Here is a 25,682-nt window from a genome sequence, read left to right on the forward strand (position 1 = left end):
GATAATGTAACCATAGAATGTGTAACACATGGTCGGTATGTCATCTACTACAATGAGAGACTCCCAAGAGTTGTCTACCCTGATGGGTATTCTAAATACGCCTACAACGAGCTCTGCGAACTTGAGGTTTACGGTAAGAGTATTACAAGGAAAATTTGCCCAAGCATTGGAATATTCACGTGCCACACCCAATAGTACTTTTGTTTTAGGCCAACAATAAAATGATTCGTTTGATGTACTCCGACTGACCATGAAAATCGCCCCTATCCAATCATTTTCCATGCTTTAAATTTTTCGTTTTTTTCAGTTTCCATATTACATGTATTCTTTCTCTTTAATGTTTTTGATAGGCGTTACATGCAATAAGAAATCAATCTGTATAACTTTCATAACTTTTTTAATAGTTTCATAAATTAATTTCTGAGTCTGAGTTTTATGACATCTTTTATGTCTTTGTGTCCAATACTGTAAAGCAAAATAAAAATGTTAACCTGCCTACCAACTCATCTTGAAATATGTGGGTCATTGAATCAAACAAAAATATTTTAATAATTGCCATATAGTAAAATGATTTTTTTATAAGAATGAAATGCCACAATAATACATTTACAGAGACAAAAAGAGATTTTCTTAATTTTCCTTCAGGTGGAGACCTTTATTGCTCTAATTTGCAGTTGTACATAGAAACGCCTTGGTTATTTTGAGTGTTTTTAATCTGCAGAAAAGTAATCTATATTTTTTATGCCCTGTTTATGTGGAGGATTTAGTTCACAGCAATTTAATGCAAAGTACATGTAAAATAATGCAAATTAAAAATAATGTGAATTTAAATCGCGTTTACACCACAGCTAACTCGATGTAAAACTATTGTAAATTAAAATCTTATTTCTAAAAGAAGGCTATTCAGTGAGGCTATTATGACGTCATTTGTAAATCTCGTGCAGAGCCATCCATTTGATATATTGATCATAGAGGCTACAGATATACTTTTCTCGTTATTTCTAAACCAAATATAAGACATATACCTATATCTATCCACCAAAATGTGACTTAATTCTGGCCTAACCCCTCTGACTTAATTTAGTTCTTAACTAAAGTCCAATTCGAATTACCTTCGCTTGGCGTTCACAAGAAAGTAATTTAATGCGCATTAAATTAAACTAATACGTTTTAAATTCTCCGTGTGAATGCGATTCAAATTTGATTCAATGTAACTTACCTTTTACTAGAATTTAATACTCTGTGTGAACAGGGCATTACTTTATATTTTGAGGGATGCTGAAAATGTATGCAGACGTATTCACAGAGTTATTATAATCATTATTTGATTGTTTTCTTAGGATGCCCTAACTCAATGTTTTATGGAAACAACTGTAATATATCGTGTCCAAAGAACTGTAGAGAGGGTCATTGTAACATTGAAAGTGGAACATGTTTAGGGTGTACCAAAGGTTTCAAAGGTCCACGGTGTGAGGAGAGTACGTAAATATATATCATTTTAGAGGGAGAGAAAAATAGAATTGATTGATCATTTTAATTTCTCCTGTGAAACTTTCAATTTCCTTTTAATCCTATTCATTTTGCAGAATGTGATGAGCGGACTTACGGAGAAAACTGCGATATGTTTTGTGGTCCATGTTTAAATTTAGAACAATGTCACCACATAAATGGGACGTGCTTGAACGGATGTGACAGAGGATTCCACGGAGAGAGGTGTACTGAGGGTAATAATGTCTATTTAGATGTATTTTGAAAATAATATGTTATAATAATTTAGAATATACTATACGTTTATATGTGTTTAGCATCTTTGCACCAAATCTATTATTTTTTATTATTGATTCCTTGTAAAAGTATTGCGTTATTCCGAAACAGGATGTATTGAGGGATTTTATGGCCATAAATGTGACGATGTTTGTAGCACTAACTGTGGAGTCCCAGGTAGATGTGACAGAGTGACAGGACAGTGTCAAGGCGGATGTAAGGCAGGATGGAAAGATTTCAAATGTGATAAGAGTAAATACAATTTATATTCCTTGTCTTCATCAATATGGCTTATTATGATAATATCAAAAATGAAGTTTCACCATAATAAAAGCAATTAAATGCATGAAAAACACGTACATGTAAATGGTTTTCAAAGTCGTAAATATAAAGGGAATATATAGCAGATACTAGCAAAACAGGTATTACTTATTTTTAAAAAGTGAGTGTTGGTCAAAATGAACAGAACATAAATCAATGAACAAGTAGGTTGAATTAAAAAGTAGGTTGGATTTTCTGTGTTTTGTATTTGAGATACTTTTTTTCTATAGAATGTGATGGAGGCAGATTTGGACTAAACTGTGCTCAGTCATGCGGGGTCTGTCTTAACGAACAATGTCATCACATAAACGGGACATGCTTGAATGGCTGCGAAAGAGGATATCAAGGGATCAACTGAACACAAGGTGACCGAATCAATTCTTGAAAAGTTAAAATGATATATACCCTGCATTATTAATCAGCAGACAATCATTGTTGAAAAAATGGGCAATTATATATTTATGTAAAATTGCGAATAATCTATATTAGTGAAATTAAAGTAAGAGCATTAATTAATTTTAAAACATCAGCGTTCTGTAAGTAAAAAGAAATATTTAATTTTTAATGAAATTGAGTAAAAAGAAATATTTAATTTTTAATGAAATTGTGTTAAACCTGGTTTATCCATACTAGAAAGTGTATATTAATGTATATTTTATCTTAAAAATCATGTCCTTTTATGCGTAATATAACTATTTCAGGAATCAAATGACTGTAAATTTTTTTTAATATCTGTTTCTTTATATTTCTTTCTTTTCATTTTAAGTATTTTGTTTTTAATAATTATTAACAGATATCAGAAAAATATTACAGTCATTTTTTTTTCAAAAATAAAGGTAAATATAAACACGATTATATTTCCTTCACCAATTTAGAATGCGTCTGGGGTTTCCATGGTTACCATTGTAATGAAACATGTAGTGCCAATTGTTTAAATAGGAGTTGTAAAACGGTAACTGGAGTGTGTCCAATGGTAAGTAAAACTGGCTATTGACAAAACTTGCATTTAAGCTGATTTTTAAATAATTTAATCATTACAATTATTCCTAATTCATTCTTAAATATACTCTTTATTTTTTTTTATACATATATGATTGTCCAAATATTTCAAAATTTGGACTTTTGACGCATATTGAAGGTTGATAATTCTTGTGGGAAAAAAACTTTAGAGAAAAAAACAGAAAAGAACTGGTATCTAGAATTGTTAGAGCCAATTTTTTGTGGTAGGGAATGTAGATGAAAGTTCTTTAAATCATTATCTATAACATTTGTTAAATATTATATCATGGCAATTTACCCCCATAAACATTTTTACTTATAGAATATTTTCCCTTATGATATTCTAGGTATATGAAATAAAGTTCCCATTCAATCTTTTTAAAATAAGTTTAGAGAAGTGGATAAATCCTTCTCCCAAGACCTGGAAAATGTAGTAGACTTGTAAAATATTACTAATATTTGAATAAAAGAAAACATATTGACAAATCAAACTCAGTGAAGGTTTACATGTGATAACAAATTTCAGAATATGTTAGCTTGATGCAAAAAATGTAGTATAAACTTTTGAATTATATACCAATCCAGGTGAATTTTATTAGGAAAAGCAAAATGGTATAAATAATCCTATATTATATTGGCTGATTTATACCATTTTGCTTTTCCTCATAAAATGCACCTGGCTCGGCTGTTTTTTTTAAAAGTTTATATTACTCTTTCAGCACCAAGTTAACATATTCTGAAATTTATTCTAATCTGTAAACCTTTCCTGAGTGTGTTTTATCAACTTTTATAATTTTACTGAAATATTACTTATATTTTCAAAGTCTACTTCATTTTCCAATTCTTAGGAGAAAAAAAAGAATTATCCACTTTTCTAAACTTGTGACATGATATTAAGTCTTCTCCAAAGATAAAATTTGTTTGTTTCATCTGTCCTTAGCTCAAAATATTTTGCTAAGAAAAGTTGATTGATTGATATTGATTAACGCCGAGGCAGATATATTCCAGCCATTTTTCGGCAGTTGTTAAGAAAAGAAGTTTAGTAAAAAGTCAAGATAACTCTAAAAATTAACATTATTAACACCGACTTTATCTTTCATTTTTTGACTACAGGATTTCTTTACCAAATCAGAATTAAATCAGATGTTTCAATGCTTAATGCAAGAAATATCTCATTGTCTTTATTTAGCTTTTTCATTCCCAAGAGATGATACTTTTTCAGTTCAAAAAGTCAGTGTAATTATTTTAGCACATTTATTTGCTTGACAGATGTTATTCTAATCATAAGTAAAATAGGATTACATGTACTTGTTTTTCCATTATAACTTCTGCTAAAATATAATTGAGATTAGAAGTAACAATTCAAGTAAAAAGTCTAACTTCAAATGTATCGTAGATCTGTTAAATGCACGATGATCCTTTAACCTTTTTCCACTTTCTTCCTGACTTAGAATCACACAAAGAACTATGACGTTAGTTTTAGAGTTATTACGTCATAAAGATAACAAAGTGACATCACAATATGTGAATATTTTTCTGATTTTCCCAATGATATAAAACTCTATGATTTCCGTGATACGGTTATTTTTTTTAATTAAACAGTTCCCAGGACATTTGAAATGTCCCTAATTGAAGATTTGATACCATAGGATTCCCAAATGATAATAATAGTTTATGATTATCAATATTTATTTTGAATTCCATTTATCATGATTTTAAGATGGACTTTAAATCACTAATATGTATCCGTTCTGTTCCAAATTATGTACTACATGTACTTCCAGGTGTCTGATCCAGATCTGCCAGATTTTAAGACTTTCCTTATCAAAGGAGGAGCTGCAGTGGTCACGTTAGTGAGCCTTGTGGTGGTTGTCACATTATGTTTTGTTTTCAGAAGGTAATTGTACTGCATGTACTGATATTTTATATCGGACACAACTTCACACCAATACACATCCGATACACACCCTGGCTTTGCTTCCACTTTAAGAAATTTATTTTTAAACTCTTTTCGGAATTTTATAAATGATTATTTGTTTTGAAAAAAATACTTTATTTAAAAAATTCAAATCCATTTCTTATATGTAAAGTATATGATTTTATTATTTTTTCGTAAATTTAGGAAAAGTACAAGTGGCACAGACCAAGAACAAAATCATTCAGAGAAGCGAGGGGAAGAGTTGTCCTTAGAAAACACGACACCCATTGATGGTATCTATGACAGAATTAGCGAGAACCGACAGTACCAAGAACTGGGACCCAAGACAGATGGATATGATAATGGTGGATATCAGGGATTTGGACCAAGGAAAGAGATAAATAATAAATCTGAAGACAACAAAGACTACCAGAAACTGGGTCAAATGAGTAAACCTTCTCACTATGACAGTTTACATTAAAATGGAGATATATTATTCATATTGTTCATTATAGGGATATGAATTCTATACAACAATTTATTTATTTCCATTTCATAGCAATGAAATGTATCTTCAAATTTAGGGATATTTGATTTATAGCTCACAAGCATAATCTCTTCAGAACAATCATAGATTGTCTTGTGTAAATATATTTTTTTTTGTTTTTCCCATAATATCTTGTATATCATTGAATAATTCTTTTATCTACCCCGTTTATATCTTAATTAGCATGAAATTGTTGTTTTTTTTCTGAAAATCTATCTTTACATAAATGCTATTATTTTTTCTTCTCTTTTTTTCTCTCTCTTCAGAATTATATTTTTCGCATGTAATTCCATTAAACATTAATCAATTTGAAAATGAATTCCTAAAGAGAATATTATATTTTTCCTTTTAAGAGAAAAAAACACTTGTTTGCGTCCATCTGTTTTTTTTTACTGGAAGATTCTGTGTTGTGTAATGAAAAACCAATATTGTCTTGCAATACATGTAAATTGTTTAAAAGTTTGCTTTGTGAACATCAACATCTCTCATTTATATATAAATTCAACAACAAAACATTTATTTTCATATTTTAAACTTCTTTCAATCTCTCTGATCCCACCCCAGCCCAGGAGATCAGGTTGTTTTGAGCAAATTAGCTTTTACACTTTATGAAGACGATTTCATATCAATATGACTAAAAATGAACTTGCTGAAGATTTTTAAATAGATTTGCTTCCTTTAAACTCTTCTGTATAACTTTGATTGGCCATTATAAACCAACCCAACCCCGGGATGTCATAATCTAAGGCTTCATTTTTTTTTTAAACTTTAGACAGCCGCGGCCGATATTTGTACTCACAACTTACTGAACTGCGGGCGAAAACTCTAACGACTGATTTACCATGACGGTGAACGTAGGAGGGAAATTTTCAAAGATACAACAGAATTTCTATTTGTTCTTCACTGTCTTTCCCTGAAAGAGGGCGTGACTTTTTCAAATAGACTTGAACTCCATTCATTATTCTTAAAGGTGTTTTATGGTTAAAAATGGCCCTGCTATTCGGAAAGGAAGTTGAAAATATGGAAAAAAGTTTAAATGAAGAAGAATGCTTACTTAAACACCCAATTTTAAGTTGACGCCCCTTAAATCTACCCGATTCGAGATGAAAAATTTACAATCATTAAGAAAACAATAGCCTCTGATTTATTTGACAGGCCAACTTTCTGTGCTTCTTGAAAATCTGAATTTGCATATTTTGATGATAATATTGTCAGCTCACGCTTCAAACACTTTCATGTTTCCGCCTTGTGTACACGCGGGCTAACAAATCCTAATCGTGGTGTTGGTAATTTTATTTTAAAAAAATGATATTGAGAGATGATTAAAACATGACTTCACAAAATAATTGTTTTCAATCTTGGTACTTGTACGCGATATGTCGTCCTGTAGACCGTCCACAGAAATTAATACCGATTAAATTGAAACAAAATAGAATTAAATAAAAAAAAGAAAAGTTGCTTAGCACAAGCGGTGTGGATAACAAAAAATTCTATTTTCACATGTTTTATCTTTGTATAATTATCTAGCGCAATCTACACCATGTTGTAAAGAAATGTTACAATTATTGCGAGAATACGCGAGATTCGAGATTTTAAGTTATTGTTCAAATTATCTCTGATGTTTGTCTCTGTTCGTTGTACGATAAGGAAGATAACGAACAATGCTCGATTGATACTGAAAATTAATCTTGCACATCAATAAAAATATTATAGACATCCAAAGACTTGTAAAGTTTGAATACAAGTATTTTGGGCACAGTTGTTGGCCAGAACATAACAAAATACTCCTATCGCGTTCAATGTATATGCGACGACAAAATTGAATAGTTTATTTTTTTATTTCCTTATCTTTTATTTAAAACAAATATAAATTAAATGATTGTTTTTCATGCAGTTTTAACTTGTGATTTTTTTTAAATTTTACATTTATTAAAATTAAAATTTAACAAAAACTATTTTTCCTCAAAATTATATATTTTCTAAAAAATATCAATAACAGCAATTTGCTTACCAAAAAAATTAGTGAAATATGTAGATTAATTCAAGTACAGTAGTTTGAATTAAAATTAGACAAGAAACATGTTATGATTACCAAAGACAGACTTCCTGTGTAATTCTACGTGTATATAGACCTTTGACATCATAAATATTGGGGGTCTCCAGGTAAATAACACCACTGTTACCTAGACCACTCCACCTCCTCAGGTAACCGTACGGTAAAAAAAAGGGGGTTTTAAGCTTTTAACTTAGTTTAGCAAACATGAATTTATGAAGGTTAGATTGTCGTGCCTTTTTATTTCTTACTATCTCCTTACTTAAAACTTAAACTGCTTTTCATTCCTTGAATTCTAAGAGTCTGATATGAAAAGTGAAGATTTGAAAACTCTGCCTGACTCAAAATAATACAAAAAAATGTGTATTAAAAAAGGCAATGTAATGCAAAGAAAGCTATTGTATTTTTTTCTTTTCTTTTGTCTTAACTCCAGTCTTATGATCTACAGTATATATCTTTACTGGTACAAGAAAATGTTACTATCTTGCAGATGTTTCAAAAAGTAATTTAGGGTCAGACGACACGTTCCTCAAAAAATATATTTTTTAACTAGAAATTGTCATCGACGTCTAGGTACTTAAACAAATTTCATTATATCAATAGGGTACCTTACCAAGTATTTGGACAAGATACCACAAGGCCATATGTCTTATATATCCCATATTTGTAATCATCTGAATGGTCTATATCAAAGTTTTAATTTACTTATATTCAAAACATATCGAAAACAATGTAGAAATCACAGGATAAAAAATGCGCATTATTTTTTGTTTTTTTAGACAATATCAGAAATACAAAAAAGAAATATTTAAGGAACGTGTAATCTGATTTTAAAATGTATACTTATGTAGGAAGAACACAAGGAAATATAAAGAATATAAATACTTCGACGGAAGCTTGTTTAAGGGTCTGTCATAAAGATCATTTGTGTGATACGAAACATAAGGAAGAAAGGTTAAAATGAAGGAGAAAATAAAAATAGCAGTTGATGATAACAGGAATCCGAAGAAAGACCACTTAAAAGAGTGTTCCGGAATAGAGAAATATGTATGCAAACATTTAACAAAAAAAAAATAACAATTTAATTTGAATTTTTGACAATTTTCGTACTTTTATAGGAAACGAAGTCTAAAATCTGTTAAGCATTTTAAGATAGCTCTAAGGAAAAAAAATCAATTGTTGTTTCCATCTCATGACTATAGTACATTTTTTCTTTAGGCTTATGCATAGATAATTTGTCACAGTTTGAAACATTCACATCTATGCTTTTTATGAACTCAAATGTACGTAAATATTGACTTCGGAAGCCGCATCTTAGTCCTTTTTTCTCCAACAATTGATAGTCAGAAACGCTTTATAAGTCATATTCTCTGAAACAGTTCATGACTATAATTCACGATTTCCACCTGTGCTATAAGTGTATTCCATTTTTTACGTTTATATTTTTATATTTATCACCATAACTTCAAAAACATAGGGAACATTATTTTTATCATTATTATAAACGAGCATTATTCAAGATCAAAGTCCATAAAAATACACAATGGGATCAGAGGAAACGTAGACCTCCAAAACACTGGAGGATGGTGAACACTTGTTTATATAAACTTAAGATCTTCAATTCTGAAAATATATGTATATATATATAAGATATAATGAAAGCAATGTAATAAATATTTAATATACATATGAGATAAGGACTATTTTTTCCAAGGAAAAGAAAATAACAATCAGGTCAACTTTAATACTTTACAATAATGAACTTCAGTGTAGGTCGGTATGTGGTTATAAGGACTCATGGCAATTGATATTGAACGAAGACATAGGAAGTGATACATGTAGCGACCGAGCCTGCATTGAAACGTATGCTCAGATCAAGTATAGATCGGGTCTCGTCAACTCCAGAAAATGAATAGAAGCACTTACCAAGTATTTTGGAAGACAAACTTTCCATCAGTACAAATCTTAGAATTTGGAATACCCAGCTTATTGTTGTTCGGTTGCATTTTTTGTCACGAATGACAGACGAAAGGCCGATTGGGATACATTTATATATGACTGTCTTTGATAGAGTATATAATCGAGGAAAATGTGTTAATTTCATGTAAAATTGAAAATATTTGCTTTTAAACAAAATTTTACCTATCTTTGTAGATGTAATCTTAGTTGAATTCTTTTTAACCACATGATAAATTCCATGCTTACTTGATGTACACATATGTCATCATCGGTGGTGGAATTTTAGTAATTTGACAGATACAACATATCAAAATAGAAACATTTTATTTTTGGTAATGTTAACACGTTTCTATTCATTTTTAGTGAAAACTTGTTTTCTAAATTGACCTCATTTCGGCAAATACAAAGCCATAATGTATCACTGAATTAGTCAAGGTAGAAAATTTTGTATGCTTTCTCATTACCCCTGCTTTCAATTAATTGATTCCCTATATAAGCATTGTTTTTTCCCGAAACAGGTTGTACTGAGGGATTTTATGGGTATATAGCTGTGAAGACACGTGTAACATTAATTGTGGAGTCCCCGGTAGATGTGACAGAGTGACAGGACAGTGTCAATGAGGATGTTAGGCAGGATGGAAAGATTTAAAATGCTATCAGAGTAAAGACAAATGTTACAAAAAAGACAAAAAGACAAATCTTTAAATGTTATTTGCCTTCATCGATATTGCTAATTATAGTTATATCAACAATGGCGTTTAAATTAATTAAAAGCAAAATTTAAATGCATGAAAAACACTTTAATGCTACACAAAGTGTTAAATATAAAGGAATTATATAGCTTATATTAGCAAGACAGGTATAACTTATATTCAATAAGATGTGTTAGTTAAATATTGATGCTCCGAATGGCAATATAGTGAAGATTTAACTTATCTTAAATGCAAATTTAATAAATTGGTACCCAAAGTAGGGTATCTTCACTGGAATTACAATTGTGAAATTTCGAAGAACTCCAAGAGAAAAGTTTTAGGTCACGTAAATTGATAGCCAATAAAATGTCTTTCAAAAAAAAAAAAAATACATATGTGAAGTATGAAAGCCCTAACCCTTCATAAGTTATGGCCAAGGTTATAAAACTTTAAAAGTAAGTCAGCCCACAACGTCACATGCAAAGGTCAAAATTCTTGGTATCTAGTGAAGGGTCTTTTCACGAGGATTACGCATGTAAGGAAGGGAGAAGTAGCCCTTAGCATTAAAAGTTATGTCCAAGATTTAAGGGTTTTAATTAAATACATATTTATGTACGTTGGCGTCCTTATCTATCGGTTTTAGTTATGTTATATTGGATTTCGTATCAAAATTATAATTATGTTAAAAATTATTCGGAATATTTGAAAAAAAATGCTGCGCGGTCAGAAGGTGGCGATTTGTGCTTCATATTAATCGATGACTATTGTTGTAACGGGACCCGTTTTATCACCTGTAATTTTTTTCAGTTTACATTTTGTAACACTTACCCTGTTATTATCGCAGAAAAGACAAGATAACCGACTGTCTTTCTACTTGAAATTTAAACTCTAAAAATTCCAATACAGTTTGAGTCCCCCTCCTCCTATGTATCAGGCCATGCATGTCAGGAGAAAAGACTGCAGAGGTTTTATGATACAAGTATACTCGTTTACAATTTAATCAAGGATGCAGAAAAATTCAAGGGATATCTTTTCGAATGTCTTCACTTAACATTCATCCTCTCTTAAGCAGGGTCTTAGACTTAAGTAGCCTTTATGTTTCCACCCCCTGGCCCCATCCTACGAGCCCATGGAACATTTTATAGTTTTGAAATGATTAATTATTAACTATGGATAATAAACATTTGAAAATAATCAATCGTAATGAATTTATAATAAAATAACATAATAATTGATTCTAACATCATTAATTATACTTATTGGTATTCAAGCTGAAACATGTAAAAAATTATAATACTTCACTTTTGACATACAGTATTTCATTGACATAGATAAATTACACAGTCCATGAAGAAATACGAATGCACAGTTCCTTTCACACCATATTAAAAGCAAGAAACCTAGTTTTTATTTATATAAATTACTGGCATATTTCCACTCTGGAGCATATTTATTTAGATCGGGAAATGTACATATTCTAACATCACCCTTTTTTCGTACATGTAAATATAGCAATGTGATCATTTAATATATCTTTATAGATGCAGGATTTAATCTAGAATCAAAGATGTAAAAAAGTCACAATTTTCATTCTAATAAATAACGGTATTTTTTTTAAATCAGCAAAATCTCTTCAATTTTGTTTCTCATTTAAAAAAAAAAACAATTTTAACTCTTTAATGGTTACTTTCTTTTCTAATGTACATATAACATATTGATACAAAAGGACAGTTCGAGTACAATTCCTCTGAGAATAAAAACTTTATTTTTTAATTAAAAGGCACATATTTACGCCCCAACAGTGACTCCTTTGAAATAGGAATGAACAGTATTATTGACAGAATATTTATAAATACTGGAACATTTTACGAATTCACATTTTTCTGTGTTTATTAATGCTATGTATTTAAGTGAATGGGAAATTAAAGACGCATGAACTTTAGTTAATAGTTGATGGCATAGATACCGACTATTTTTAATTATCTGAAAAAAAACATAGTATTTTTAACATATTGTTTGAGGATTTTATTGATTGATTGATTGTATATTGTTTAACGTCCCTCTTGAGAATTTTTCACTCATATGGAGACGTCACCGATGCCAGTGAAGGGCTTCAAATTTAGACCTATACTCGGCACTCAGGGGCATTGAGCAGTGGGGGTTCTTTATCTTGCCAAAGCCTACCGTGACACGGGACCTACGTTTTTAAGGTCATATCCGAAAGACCCGTGACTTTCACTTCTAGTGCCGAGCGCTTGGCGAAAGAACAGTCACTACCTATGTAAACTTACGTCTTAGGTATGACGCGGCGCCGCGATCGAATCGAATCGAACCCAGGCCTCCCAATCACGAAGCGAACGCTCTACCACTAGGCTACCGTGACCGGTAGGATTTTATTGAAACACCATGCATTTCAAGATGAAAAAAATACGTATCCGCGAACATGAACCTTTATACATTATACACAATGACATGTACTGAAACTGATACCAACTTTGTTTGCATTGTAATTATGCATTTATTTGTTATTTTTTTTAAAGGATGGTGACTCTTAAGTGTAATTGTTTTATCCAGACAAATAAAGTTATGCACATCAAAAAATAAAAAAAAAATCAATGCATATACACAGTGCATGAAATTCATTGTAAAATTGGCTAGGCATGCAGGGCTGATTGCTAGTGAAAGTTGTCCGGCCATCCTGCTAAAAATGTACTAGCCTGAACCCTGCTAAAAATGTACTAGCCCGAAAAAAATGTCATTTATAAGTTTGTTTTAGGAAAATGTGAATGGGTCCAGCTCACTACTATTCAATCCCAGATATATATGCTAATGGATTCTACCCGTTTGCTCGTTACACTTTGCATCCAGTAATATTAGTTAATTTTACAGTTTTATAAATTATTTGAATTTCAATTTATGAAAAAAAGATTTTAAACGTCAAGCCGGAGGACAACACGTGCAAAACTGTTCGTCCTAGACAAAATTTGTGCGTCTGGGGCAGTCGGGCGCAAGTTATTTCAAACACTGATATACATGTATTTACATTTTTAACTTCCTGCATCATCTGCAAATTATATATCACGATATATATCACGATATTGGGTTATTTGTTTAACACACCAAGAATCAATTCCAAAGTTTAAGGTTAAAAAAATCATAGGATATTCGGAATGTAAATTTTAAAACATAAAATATTAAATTTTTTACCTTAAATTTCCTTAAAAAGTATTATATAAAGTTTTTTTTAACATATTTGATTAAACAAAATGATAATTGATTATTTTTGATTGAATTTAATAGCCTTAATTGCCAATATATGTAATTCGGGGTAATCATTAAAAATAGACCAGAGGAAATTCGGATAAGCATATCTTTTTATCTGACTCATGACCATACCAATTTCTGCCCTCCGTTACTTAACTATATATCTCTTATTTAAAATAAAGTTTAGGAAATAAATATCCAATTACTATTAGAGTGATTTTATAATCTTTTTGTTCTTAAGGTTTAGAAAAATGGACAATATCTAAGAAGACAGAGGAAATTCAGTCCGTCATAGAATGTTGTTGGACTGCAATATCTATGAGTAAATAATAGCAAGATAATGTTGATCTGCTGCCCTATTTTATACATGAAAATAATACGCTTTTTTATGCTTTAGACACAATCATTTCTGTTCCCGTCATCTTCTTTTTGAATACTCCATTATATTCTTTTTTTATTTTCGATTTCGTTTTTCTACCTTAAAAAAAAAAAAAAAAAAAAAAAACCTTGTTCTTAAAATTTCGAAATAAGGCAATTTTCAAAATTACTTTTATGTGTATTTCGTTTTCTTCCTTTTCAGCCCATGTTTATAATAGAAACTAGAGGTACTGTGAGCTATGGGCTCACTAAATGATACCCCCACTTCCCATATGTGTATAAATGGCAGTGTCCATGTTTTGCTATGGGAAACCCAAAATATGTGTCGGATTAAAAAGTAAAATAAGAGGTGCACAATGGCAATATGCAATAAAGATTCTGTGAAAGTTTCATCAAATTTCATTCAGTGGTATAAGAGGAGTTGCGGATAAAAGATGGGTACCCCAAAGCGTAACAGACGGACGGACAGACGGACGGACGGACGGACGGACGGACGGAATTAACGATAACTATATACCCTCCCACTTTTCAAGCGGGGGTATATAAAAGACTCTTTTTTCAAATGAAAACGTATCTATTCTTAATCTATTTAAGACGAAATAGTAAACATGTGGTTTTAAAACATGATAATCATTGTTTTTTTCTATTTCCAACAGCAACAACAACAATAAAAAATAGTATTCAATATGAGGAAGATTGCTTTTATTCATAGTATTTTAAAACGCCATTAGGGTCATTTGATGATATTCAACTCGGCATTGTTTCTATGAAAGTTCTTAAATATCAATGCCTGTTACGTAAAACAAACATTTTGTCAAAACAATTTATAAAAAAAACTGATTAAAAAAAAAGAATTATAGAAACAACAGAAGCAACAATAGAGACAACTTATTTTGAGTGCATTGAGGGGAAATATTTTTTCCGGTTTTTTAGTGATGACTTTTTTCCCTTCCGCGGTGTCTTGAAATAAAAGACTCCCGTGCTAATAGTTTCTACACTGTCAAAGAAATCAGGCGGTTTGATTTATGGTAGGCCTAGCCAACATGAGCAGCAGGTTTATTTGCTCCATGTTCTTGGTTTTGTTCAGTCAAATTGAGTAAGTAGCATTGTGTATATTCTTACTGATATTCTCTCTCTCGCTCTCGTCATGTTTTTTATCTTTCAAGCTCACTTGAGAGATTGAATCAAGTGATTTCCTGTTGATAACTCCTATACATTAGTTTCCCGAGGGCTAGAAAGGTACGACGGTAAATATACTCACCGTCAATAGAAACGCAACACCCAAATTTAAGGGGTGAAAATTATATACAGGATTTAACTATGTACCAAAAAAGTTAGGAAATCTTTTACTTTGCCAAATCAGTTATTTAACGGTTGAATGATTTTCATTCCATTACCGGAAGTTGGTTTTTTAGCTCCCTGAACAGAAATCAAATATTAGCATTTTTAATAAAATTATTGACAATATTTGGGGTTTTCAAGGTTTTGTACCTGTTAATTATTAGTCTTGTACCCAAAGTCCAGAAAAAATATCCTTCTTTCTCTTCCGGATGTGATGCCTGTATTTCCTCAAATTAACTGAAAGCACGCATTTTCATTGCTTATGTTGGAAATTTTCAAAATAAAGAAAAGGGAGAGCTACAGATGCAAATATACACTACATAACGACTTTTCGGGCTCATGTGTTTCAAAAGCATGAATGACAGTTCCTTGACCGGAAGTCCAAGGGTTACTACACTACGCCAAGTTAGAGAAAATTCGACCTCAGTATCTGAAAAACAGGCATTTAAAAAAGGACAAGAATATTTATTTCGCTCAGAATAAGACATTGATAAACTTACTGCATGGTAGAATTCGGGCTGCTTATGTTGTACAAGGCTGACTAGCACGTCTTTATACAACATACATTTTGAGTTATTTTCTATATTCCTTTTAACTCCCCAGTATTTTCTTTGTTACATTGGCAAGCAATTTTATTCTTAAACCGGCACATAAAATGCCTCAATCGGCATCTTCTCTATTTATTATATAGAGTGTCACCTCTCTGTTCGTTGCGCCAAAACTCCAATAGGTCAACACAACCCCCTCTCGTTTCTTTACCTATGTGTCTATAAAATACACTTCACAAAACAATTATTACTTTATGACTCCCCGGCCTTGCTAAACATTAAAGAATTCAGCAAAATAAATCACTTGATCACAGGTCCTCCTTTCTGTGTTTAAAAATTGCCACGGCGCTAGCTCACCTATCTTTTTTAAAAGATAAACTTGTACTAACTACGTTTGTCCAAAGTCCTTGAATACGCATGCTTGGATTCACATTCGTGCATTCTAGGAAAACTGAAACCAATCGGTAATCCTCGTCTGACTCCGTTATGTGCGAGGTACGAGCCACCCGAGGAACTCCGAGTGTGTGAAAACTACCAGTCTATGAAAACTACTGTAGATAATCCGTACGATAAAAATTTCGCTGTATCATTGAATACTTTTGTTTATCTATTGTGTAGCTAACCGTAAAGTTAACTACAGAATTGTAAATACTTCAAATTTCTCCTTTTTTCTGACGGAAAAGCCCGAGTCGTTATCTGATTGCTCTAAACAAAGGCATGGGAGTTTTTTTTACGCCTAAGCAAAAGATAAGACTCTTTTTTTCAAGACCTCACCACAATAAAAATATATTCTATATGCTCGCAATCATGGATATGTACAGTGTAGGCCAAACCCTTAAAAAATCCATAAACAAGGATTTACACTAAAAATTACGAACAAATACATTATTGATTTAAAAAATGTTGTGTATAACTTTTAACCTAACAGTTCTTAACAAAGATGACCCAAAGGTCTGTCAACACCTGTGATTCATTTTCTCAGTGTGTATATTCTTCTAAATTTAAAGATGGTTTAAGGATTGGATGGTTGTTCCATTTGGATGGCCGGCACACTTCTTCATTTTAATTAATTGCAATTTTTATTTATTATTTTTTAATATCTGACTATTTTATTTTGTGTTGCTAAATATATAATAGAATGATGCCAGTCGCTTATTTATATGTGAAATATTAAAATTCATTATGCTTGACTTTTATATGAAGAAATTAATCATTTTTTATTAAAAAAAACTGTATTTCTTTATTCATCGATTCTATTTCTAATGCTCTGATGTTTTTCTTTGTTGTTTGCAATCCTTTTATTATTAAAACAAATTAGGTCTTCAAGATTTTCATTTTTCAAATCACTTTCCGACTGTACTCTTTGGACTTTTTTGTTTTATTCTTCTTTAAGTTAGTTCTCAAATTAAATCACCCATATGTCTCATAGCATAATTACAACTGAATATCTGAGATGAAAAAGGAATATAACTAAACTGTTTTAGTGAAGATGTGCAGCTTTTAATTGTGAAAATATATTACAAATTTCCCAAATAAGATAGTATTTCAGCTTAAATTTGTTATCTTACGAACACTTCACAGCTATTTTTTGTCTTTATAAGTTTTGTATTTTCATATAGTTTTGTTTATTGTACGATGAAATATAATCAAAAATGATTGTTCTTAAACCCTTCTCTACCGGCAGATTTTAAGCGTTTTTGCACACCTTTTGACATATCCTAATAAATTAATTTATATCTTTTTTTTATTCAAAGAGTAATCTAGGCATAATGCATACCATTTTGTAGGAAATTTTCGTGAGATGATATTTCATTACTACCAGGTATCTCACGACTGACCTTGCTTGTGGAAATTGAGGTCAAAAGTCAAATAAATGCAGAATGGTTTTGCATTTTTAGACACATTTTAATCTTCAAGTTAAAATTTTACAGTGATCTTCCACATTGAAATAGGAAATTCAGAATAAACCCACAAAAGGGCATTATACTTCACTACATTAATCACATAAAATTTTTTTCAATTCTGCAAAAAATGACTTTAAAGGGTTTGCTAAGCATCAGAGTATTTTTCAAATTCAGGAAGTATTTCTTGTTTTTCGCTCATCCCTCACACATTTGTGCATTCCATTATATTATAAAGTCAATTGTGGGGCTGTGATACTGAATATAGAATACATATATCAGATAATAGTCTTAAAATTTGACCTCAATAAATTCATTTTTGTAGGTCAAAGGTCAAATAAGTTCATAATTAAAAAAAACTTTTTCTCCAAATATTTTCATGTTTTTTGCTAAAATCTTGTAACAATGGATGCTAAAGAAGAAAATTCTGAATGAAATATAAGCACAAATCCTAGGCGCATTCTCAATTGATAAAAAATTTAGAAACTTACACAGATCAGTGATTTTTTACCCTGTTTGAACTCAGAACTTTTGAATAATAAATAAACAATTGCACTGTCGACATTTGTGCAGCAGTATTACAAATCATTGTAATATTCTGCGTCTAACAATACCTTGTTTCTGAAGAAAAAAGTTGAGTATGCCCTTGCGCCGAAGCTATTGTGTTGATGTTCCTTATAAACTCGTGTAGTGCAGAATTATAACGTCATAATATGACGTCATAATATGCACTGGCTAGGGAATGTCGTTGGTATCAAATTTGTATAAAAAAAATTTAACGTTTTCTGTGCAATAATTTCAGGCTTTGTGCGTTTTAATAAGTCAATTGCATAGAAATTTCTAGACATTGCTTTTACTTACTTGCGGAATTGAGGAGCATCATTTGTGGGTTACCGACGATGTCAAACCACCGAACGCCTTCATAAACATGATCATGTACATATATACAGGTGTATTAAGAGACCTATATGATGAATATAGATGTAGTATATAGGTTCTAGGTATAGTCTATAATTTCTTTTCATTTGAATAAATGTACTTTAAAACACTTTAAAATTTTTCAATCAATACTTACTCACATCTAATGCCAAAGAAAAGTATCTGATAAATTGACGTTTTCTCCATCGTAAAATAGTCATGAAAAGTCACGTTGTTGTTGTTTACAGCTACGACGGAAACACGTGTTAATTAAGGAATAGGATATCATTTTTAAACATCTATCGGGATCTAAATACGGGTTGGTCACGAGATTAAATTCCATAAAGCCGGAAGGGCTTTATGATGAACTTAATCTCGTACCAACCGATATTTATAGCGCGATAGATGATTAAAAATGATAACTTATTACTTATATTTACATTTGTAACTTATACATACATTATTTTTGCCTGATTGTGACTTAAAACGTGCGAAATGCATTATTTTTCAAACCCAACGGCATGTATGTAATCGACTGAACGCGCGTCGGTCCTTTATGACGTCACAGAGAAATTACGTCCAACGTTTATCTATATGCACATCTATGACCTCTTGACCCCGTACTGGTATTTATACATTTAAAGATACGCATTGCTTCCAGTAGTGTCATATAATGGAAAACATTTGCAAATATAAATATTCTCGATTAATATCAACTCATACTGTGATGAGTCGTGTAGCTACGAGAGTTTGCATTAAATCATTGTGTTTTAATTTTTTTTTTATCATAAATTTCATGTCAGTATAGGTTTAATTGTATTTTATATTAAGAACATATTTAAAGCAAACAGCAATAAAAAATATGATTTTTTTTACGTAGACTTTTTAGGAATCAAACATCCCTTCTTTTTTGTCAACAATGAACTTTATTGCAAAATCTTCATTTTTCTTTAGGTGTAAAGATAATAACTGTTATTTTAAACCTATTATATATAAATTTTTTTATAAAGCATCTTTTTAAATAAAAATATACAATGAACTCAACTTGCTGTTCCGAATGAGGCGCAACGAAAATGACCTTTACGTAAAACATAGACTACACTCGAATTTTCTACAAAATTTGCGCAGAGGTTCTAAATTAAACTCAGAGAATGCCGAAAAGTAAGGGATCAGTGAAGACTTGTTAAACTGGAAATGTTGTCCACTTTTACCAGCTGTATTTTGTTTTCCCTATTTCAGTACAGAAATATAAGTAAATTATTTTGTGTTTAATTTACATACATGTATTACGAATAAAAACCAGAAAAATCACGTGCCTGGAAGAAAATTCTGGCTTTTACAAATTAGTTAAAATTTATAGCAATAATATTTACATATTTTGAAAGCAATACAAATTATGAACAACGATTTATAGAGCAGACAATTAGAATACAGAAGTAAAAAATATATTTGTCAATGATTGAGTATCACAGTACTAGTTGTATTGCAACAAAAGGTTCTTGTGGTAAGGTATTACGTGTTACATCAGGAATCAATCAGCTTAATAATTGATAATAAGTATGTATAACTAGTCATTTTGCTTCCTTTTGCAGTATTAAATAAAATAAACCAAATAGCTTTCAACACTTTCACTTAAAATATGCCATCTTTACTAAAATGAATCCCACTTTCTCTGTTCTCTTATTTTGAAATGAAAAAACCCTCTTCCACTTAAAATTATTGTTTTATTACTAAAATTTTCATTCTTAAAAAAGATTTTTCGTGGAAAATGTTTTAAAAGAATTGATTTGTGAAAAATAGAAAAAGTCATAGCTTCAGCTCAAACCCTCTTTTAATGAAAATTGCATTAGAATCTCATTATTCTTCGCAAAATATCCTCAATTAAGTTGTTGAGATTAAAATACTTCAATTATTTAATTAGATAATAAATCAATAAAACTGTCCTTGAAGTACTGTATATTTTGCCAAAGTCTAACAGAAGAATTTCTATCTTTCCAGTATCGATACCGGTTGTACATACTTATTTACTACATTAGAATCGTACCAGGTAGGACAGTGCACACAAAGAATATTTGGAGCATGGTAAGAATTGTTTTTATAAAATATATCAAACATATTGCACTTGTTATTGTATTTCATAATTAATTTATTTTAATACCGATAACCATATAATTTTGTTAATAGTGTAACGTTCAAACTTGTAAGAGATATTCAGTGTTTATTTTCAAGAAACATTGAATAATCTCATTTCCTTTATCCGTTTTACATGTATATGAACCAAAGACTAGTGTACTACAAACAAACACAAGATGATACACAACCATTAAGCTTGGTTTAATGTTGCCTTATAGGTCCTTAATGGTGGTTTAAAGTAACATTTAAACCACCATTCAGTTACCATTAAGCAATTTTCTTAAAACTAAATACTTCACATGAAGTAAATAGAATTTTGGAAAGCTGCAGATTAACAAACATTATTCTTGAACCAACAAGAATCACTTGTACATGTAACACAGGCACTCTCATAGATCCTATAATTATCAGTGAAAATATACATGTACATGATTCTGGCACCTTAAACGCAAAGTATGGGATTACAAGCATGCAGATATAGAACTCCTAAATACACTCATGTTACAAAGTGACTTGAATAACATTATTGATGACACAGAAAACATGGAATCTGCTACAAGAAACTTCACGGAAGAATTTAATTCTATAATTCACCAATGCATACCCGAAAAAACAATAACCGTAAGACCAAACGATAAACCATGGATGGATTCTCTTTTAAAGAAAACTTTTCGTGATCACAATAGACTTAGGAAAAAAGCAAAAAAAAAAAAAAAAAAAAAGAATCTGATTGCAACAGTTATCGTAAAATACGAAATAAGGTTAATTACATGAAAAAAAAACATGCCATAACTAATTATTACAATAACAATGATTCTCATCTAAAAGATGCTAATAAGAATAATCAAAAATTATACTGGAAATTATTGAAAAACTTTTTTCACACTAAATCGACGAGTGAAATACCACCAATTCAGTATATAAATGACACTAACACAGCTAAATTTGCAATACTGGACTCTGACAAGATTGAACTCTTAAATAAGTATTTTACATTCTATCACTTATTTAAACGACAGTGACCATGAGCTTCCAAATATAGAAATTAGATGTAATGATAAATTTCCAGAAATACAAATTCAAGAATATGAAATTACATATATAATATCAGTAATTCCTGTCAATAAAGCAGTGGGTCCAGACTGCATCAGTCACAAAATGTTAAAGTCTTGTAAAAATAATATATCAAAACCACTGTGCATTTTATTTAATAAATCATTATTACTAAAAACATTTCCTGAATGTTGGAAATTAGCATATGTTCTTCCACTATTTAAGAAGGATGACCCCTCTATAACTTCAAATTATAGACCTGTCTCTTTGTTGAGTTGTGTAAGTAAAATATTTGAACGAATTATTTTCAAACATGTGTACAATTACCTACATTCAAAAAATCTTTTTTTATAAATATCATTTAGGTTTTTTACCCGGGCACTCAACTTCTAGAAATATACCATTCTATTGTGAAAAGTATTGATGAAGGTAAATTCTGCTGTATGGTGTTCTATGATTTATCCAAAACATTTGATAGAGTATGGCATAAAGGCTTAATTCATAAACTTCAAATGTACGGAATTAATGGTAAAATGCTAAAATGGTTTGAAAGTTATTTAAGCAATAGAACACAACAAGTCAAGTACAGAAATCTGCTCTCTTCCATTGGTTATGTAAAAGCTGGAGTCCCTCAGGGATCTGTACTTGGACCACTCTTATTTTTGATATATGTAAAAGACGTTGCTCAAAATACGATATTTGTTTGTAGATTATATGCAGATGATAATTCTTTGCAACAATGTTTAGATAATATTAATCATATTGAACAAAATCTTAGTCATGATCTTAAAATATTACATGAATGGTCGAAAAAATGGCTGTTGAAATTCAACCCACAGAAAACAAAAGCTGTATTTTTTCATTTGAAAGCTGTGCAACAATTTCCAAATCTAATTTTTGATAACTGTCAAATAGAATATGTCACACAACATACACATCTTGGGATACTTCTGTCTTCAAATTTGGGATGGTCTAATCATATTGATATCATTGTAAAGAAGGCTTATAAAAAAACTTTGTTTACTGAAAAAACTAAAATTTAATGTGTCAAGGGATATTTTGTTCCAGATGTATATTTCTTTTATCAGACCACAACTGGAATATGCAGTTGAAGTTTGGTCGAGGTGTACAAAGGCAGACATAGAAAAGCTTGAGAAAGTCCAATTATTTGCTGCTAGAATTGTAACAGGTCTTACATTTATTGCTTCTAGAAATTCACTTTATCTGGAAACTGGATGGGAACCATTGGAAAATAAAAGAAATCGAACAAATCTAGTAACAATGTACAAAATATACAACAATTTAGTACCTACTTATATTCAAAATATAGTACCTGATATTAGAGGCAACATTTCACAATATTCTACTAGAAATTCCTCCAATTATTCCTTGCCAAAATGCAGATTAGAATTATTCAATAAATCCTTTATTCCAGATACTGTAAGAAAGTGGAATGCAATTACAATTAATATAAGGGAGGCAACTTCTATGAAAAGTTTTAAAAAATGCTTGTCAAGCAATATTGTAAAACCTCCAAAGTATTTTTCTTTTGGTAAGAGATTTTGGAATATTATTCACACAAGGTTAAGACATAATTGTATTTTAAATTCTGACCTATTTCGGTGTAATTTAATTGACAGTCCGAATTGCTCATGTGGACAAATAGAATATTCCTACCATTTGTTTTTTGTTTGAAGAAAATATGCAACAGCAAGATATTCTCTAATGAATAATTTATTATCATTCAACAATTTCTACATTATAGATGTCCATTTGATGTTATGGGGTGCTGATTCATTCTCTGATCAACAAAATGTAGAAATTTTTAAAGTTATTCATACCTTTTTAAAAGAGTGTGGTCAATTCTTTGAAAAATCGTAATTTCTTGTATATATAGTATTGTGTTCTGGTATCAAGAGTTTACTGTCTTTGACACTACTAATTGTTACTGAAAATAAATGTTCTTTATTTTGGCAATACATGTATTATAAAATTACGTATAAAGAGAAGACTATCTAAGTTGTTATAGAACTTGTGTCTTATCCTTTTAGCTTTAATTGTCAATAAAATATTTTCAATGCATTAAGCAATCTCAAAGTCCTTAATGGGTGCTTAAATGTAGCTTAATGGTGGCTTACAGGTCCTTAATGGTAACTTTTAGACCACCATTAAGTCACCATTAAGCTACCATTAAGCTAGTCTTACAGGTGCTTAATGTCCAAACTCCATTAAGATACCATAAAGCCACCATTACGCAGTCGATATTACTGTTTCTACGGGTGAAAAATTATTATAACAGTGATTTTCATCACAAATTATAAATGTCAAGTTCACAGATATCTTGATTTGGTAAAAATACAAAAAAAACGGAATTCGAAATAAAAAAAAAAGAACACCACACACGGGGCGCGATCTCATGACCCTTCGCATAGCTGGCAATCACCTTAACCGCTCTTCATAAATAAAAGAAAATATTAAACATTTATTTTGCACAAAGTTTGTTTTGGACTTGTAAAAGTATTTATTTTGCTGAACGTCTCCAAAGTCTTGAATTGATTTATTAATCGAACTATAAACATTTCTATTTATGGATCTTTTTAAAAGGCTTATATCACATTAATAATTCTAAACCGTTGACTTCGGCTTTTAAATTGTAATGATTTTTTCGCTCTGTTATTCGAGGATTTATACGTGTAAGCATTAAATCATGATTGAAATTAAATTTATTATAGATAAAACAAAAAAAAATCTATCATCGGGAAAGACAGATGAATGTTTTTTTTATTAATAAAATATTCTGCGGATATTAACGGTTTTTATGTCTAAGATTTAGGCCTAGTGACAATCCTCGTTTATGAATTACCTGGTTATGTTTACAAAAACTTTTTTTCGAATATCACATTCTGTTAAAATTCTTTTTGTATCATAATGGGTATCAAAATAATTGTCATTTTACAATGAATCATTATTTTTAATTTGTTATATGCTTGCGTTAAATATAAATTTTGTAAAAATAATTGATCATCAAAATATGTTAGTGTACGTTGTGTATGTATAGTTTCCTGTTAGTTGACCGGGGACGGTGGACACCTAATTAAGTTCTATTGTTTAACCAGTCGGTACTGTACACTGTTAATTTTACCCGTTTCCCAATGTGTATAAATCTGGTCGGATGTCATGTTAATCTGATCGGCTGTTCTTCTGAAAATCGATTTTGAAATAACAAAGATTGAAGACCAACTAGATTTTGACAGATACCTAACGCTGCATTTTATAAGAAAAAAATAACGAATTAAGTCAAAGTATTCATGATGTAAAAATCAAACTTTAAAAACTTAACATTTTTTTTTTATAAAAAATAGCCCGAGCCCCCCCCCCCCCCCCCCACCCAACTCCAAAAAAAAAAAAAAAAAAAAAAAAGACAGATTTTTTCCTCGTGAGAACATGACTTTATATTCCTGGGAATTATGTAGCAGAATATGTTGTTTTTAACACATTAAACAAAAATACCATCTCTTTTTTTTTAAATATATATTTTGTGTTTATGGATAAAGATAATTTTAAGAACGAACTGATTTTTGGTAGTGAGAAATTGAGATATTTCACAGGGGTTTGGCCCCGGCGTTTAATAATATAATTATTTATTTTTTTTTAAACAAAAATCATATACACAAATAATAAAACAACGTATATGTTATAATTATTTATTTTAAAAAAATCATATGTGGTAATCAGATAAAACTTCTTTTTCATTGATACTGTAAATGATTAAAAAAATATAATTTATTTAGAAACCGGGAGCAAGCCCCTGTTAGCTAACTTTTTTCTCAGTGCCCGAGATTTTGCATGTTGACAGATATGTTGTTTAAAAATGACGATCGAGACAAAATTAT

At 30.5% G+C, this 25,682-nt stretch overlaps 1 protein-coding gene across 1 annotated transcript in view; it reads left to right on the forward strand.

The window, feature by feature from the left end:
* Window positions 1–6: 6 nt before the first annotated feature.
* LOC134271867 (multiple epidermal growth factor-like domains protein 10) overlaps window positions 7–25,682 on the forward strand; it is a 58,692-nt gene continuing 33,016 nt past the window's right edge. Inside the window, exons 1-4 of the mRNA XM_062754082.1 lie at window positions 7–133; window positions 1,341–1,478; window positions 1,587–1,724; window positions 1,876–2,016. Coding sequence (XP_062610066.1) covers window positions 1,355–1,478; window positions 1,587–1,724; window positions 1,876–2,016 — 403 coding nt within the window. The 5' untranslated portion in view covers window positions 7–133; window positions 1,341–1,354. The remainder of the gene's footprint in view (window positions 134–1,340; window positions 1,479–1,586; window positions 1,725–1,875; window positions 2,017–25,682) is intronic.

This window comes from Saccostrea cucullata, unplaced genomic scaffold (genome assembly GCF_032062105.1).
Source record: "Saccostrea cucullata isolate Sc308-1 unplaced genomic scaffold, CSIRO_AGI_Scuc_v1 ctg2306, whole genome shotgun sequence".
Classification (NCBI taxonomy): Eukaryota; Metazoa; Mollusca; class Bivalvia; order Ostreida; family Ostreidae; genus Saccostrea; species Saccostrea cuccullata.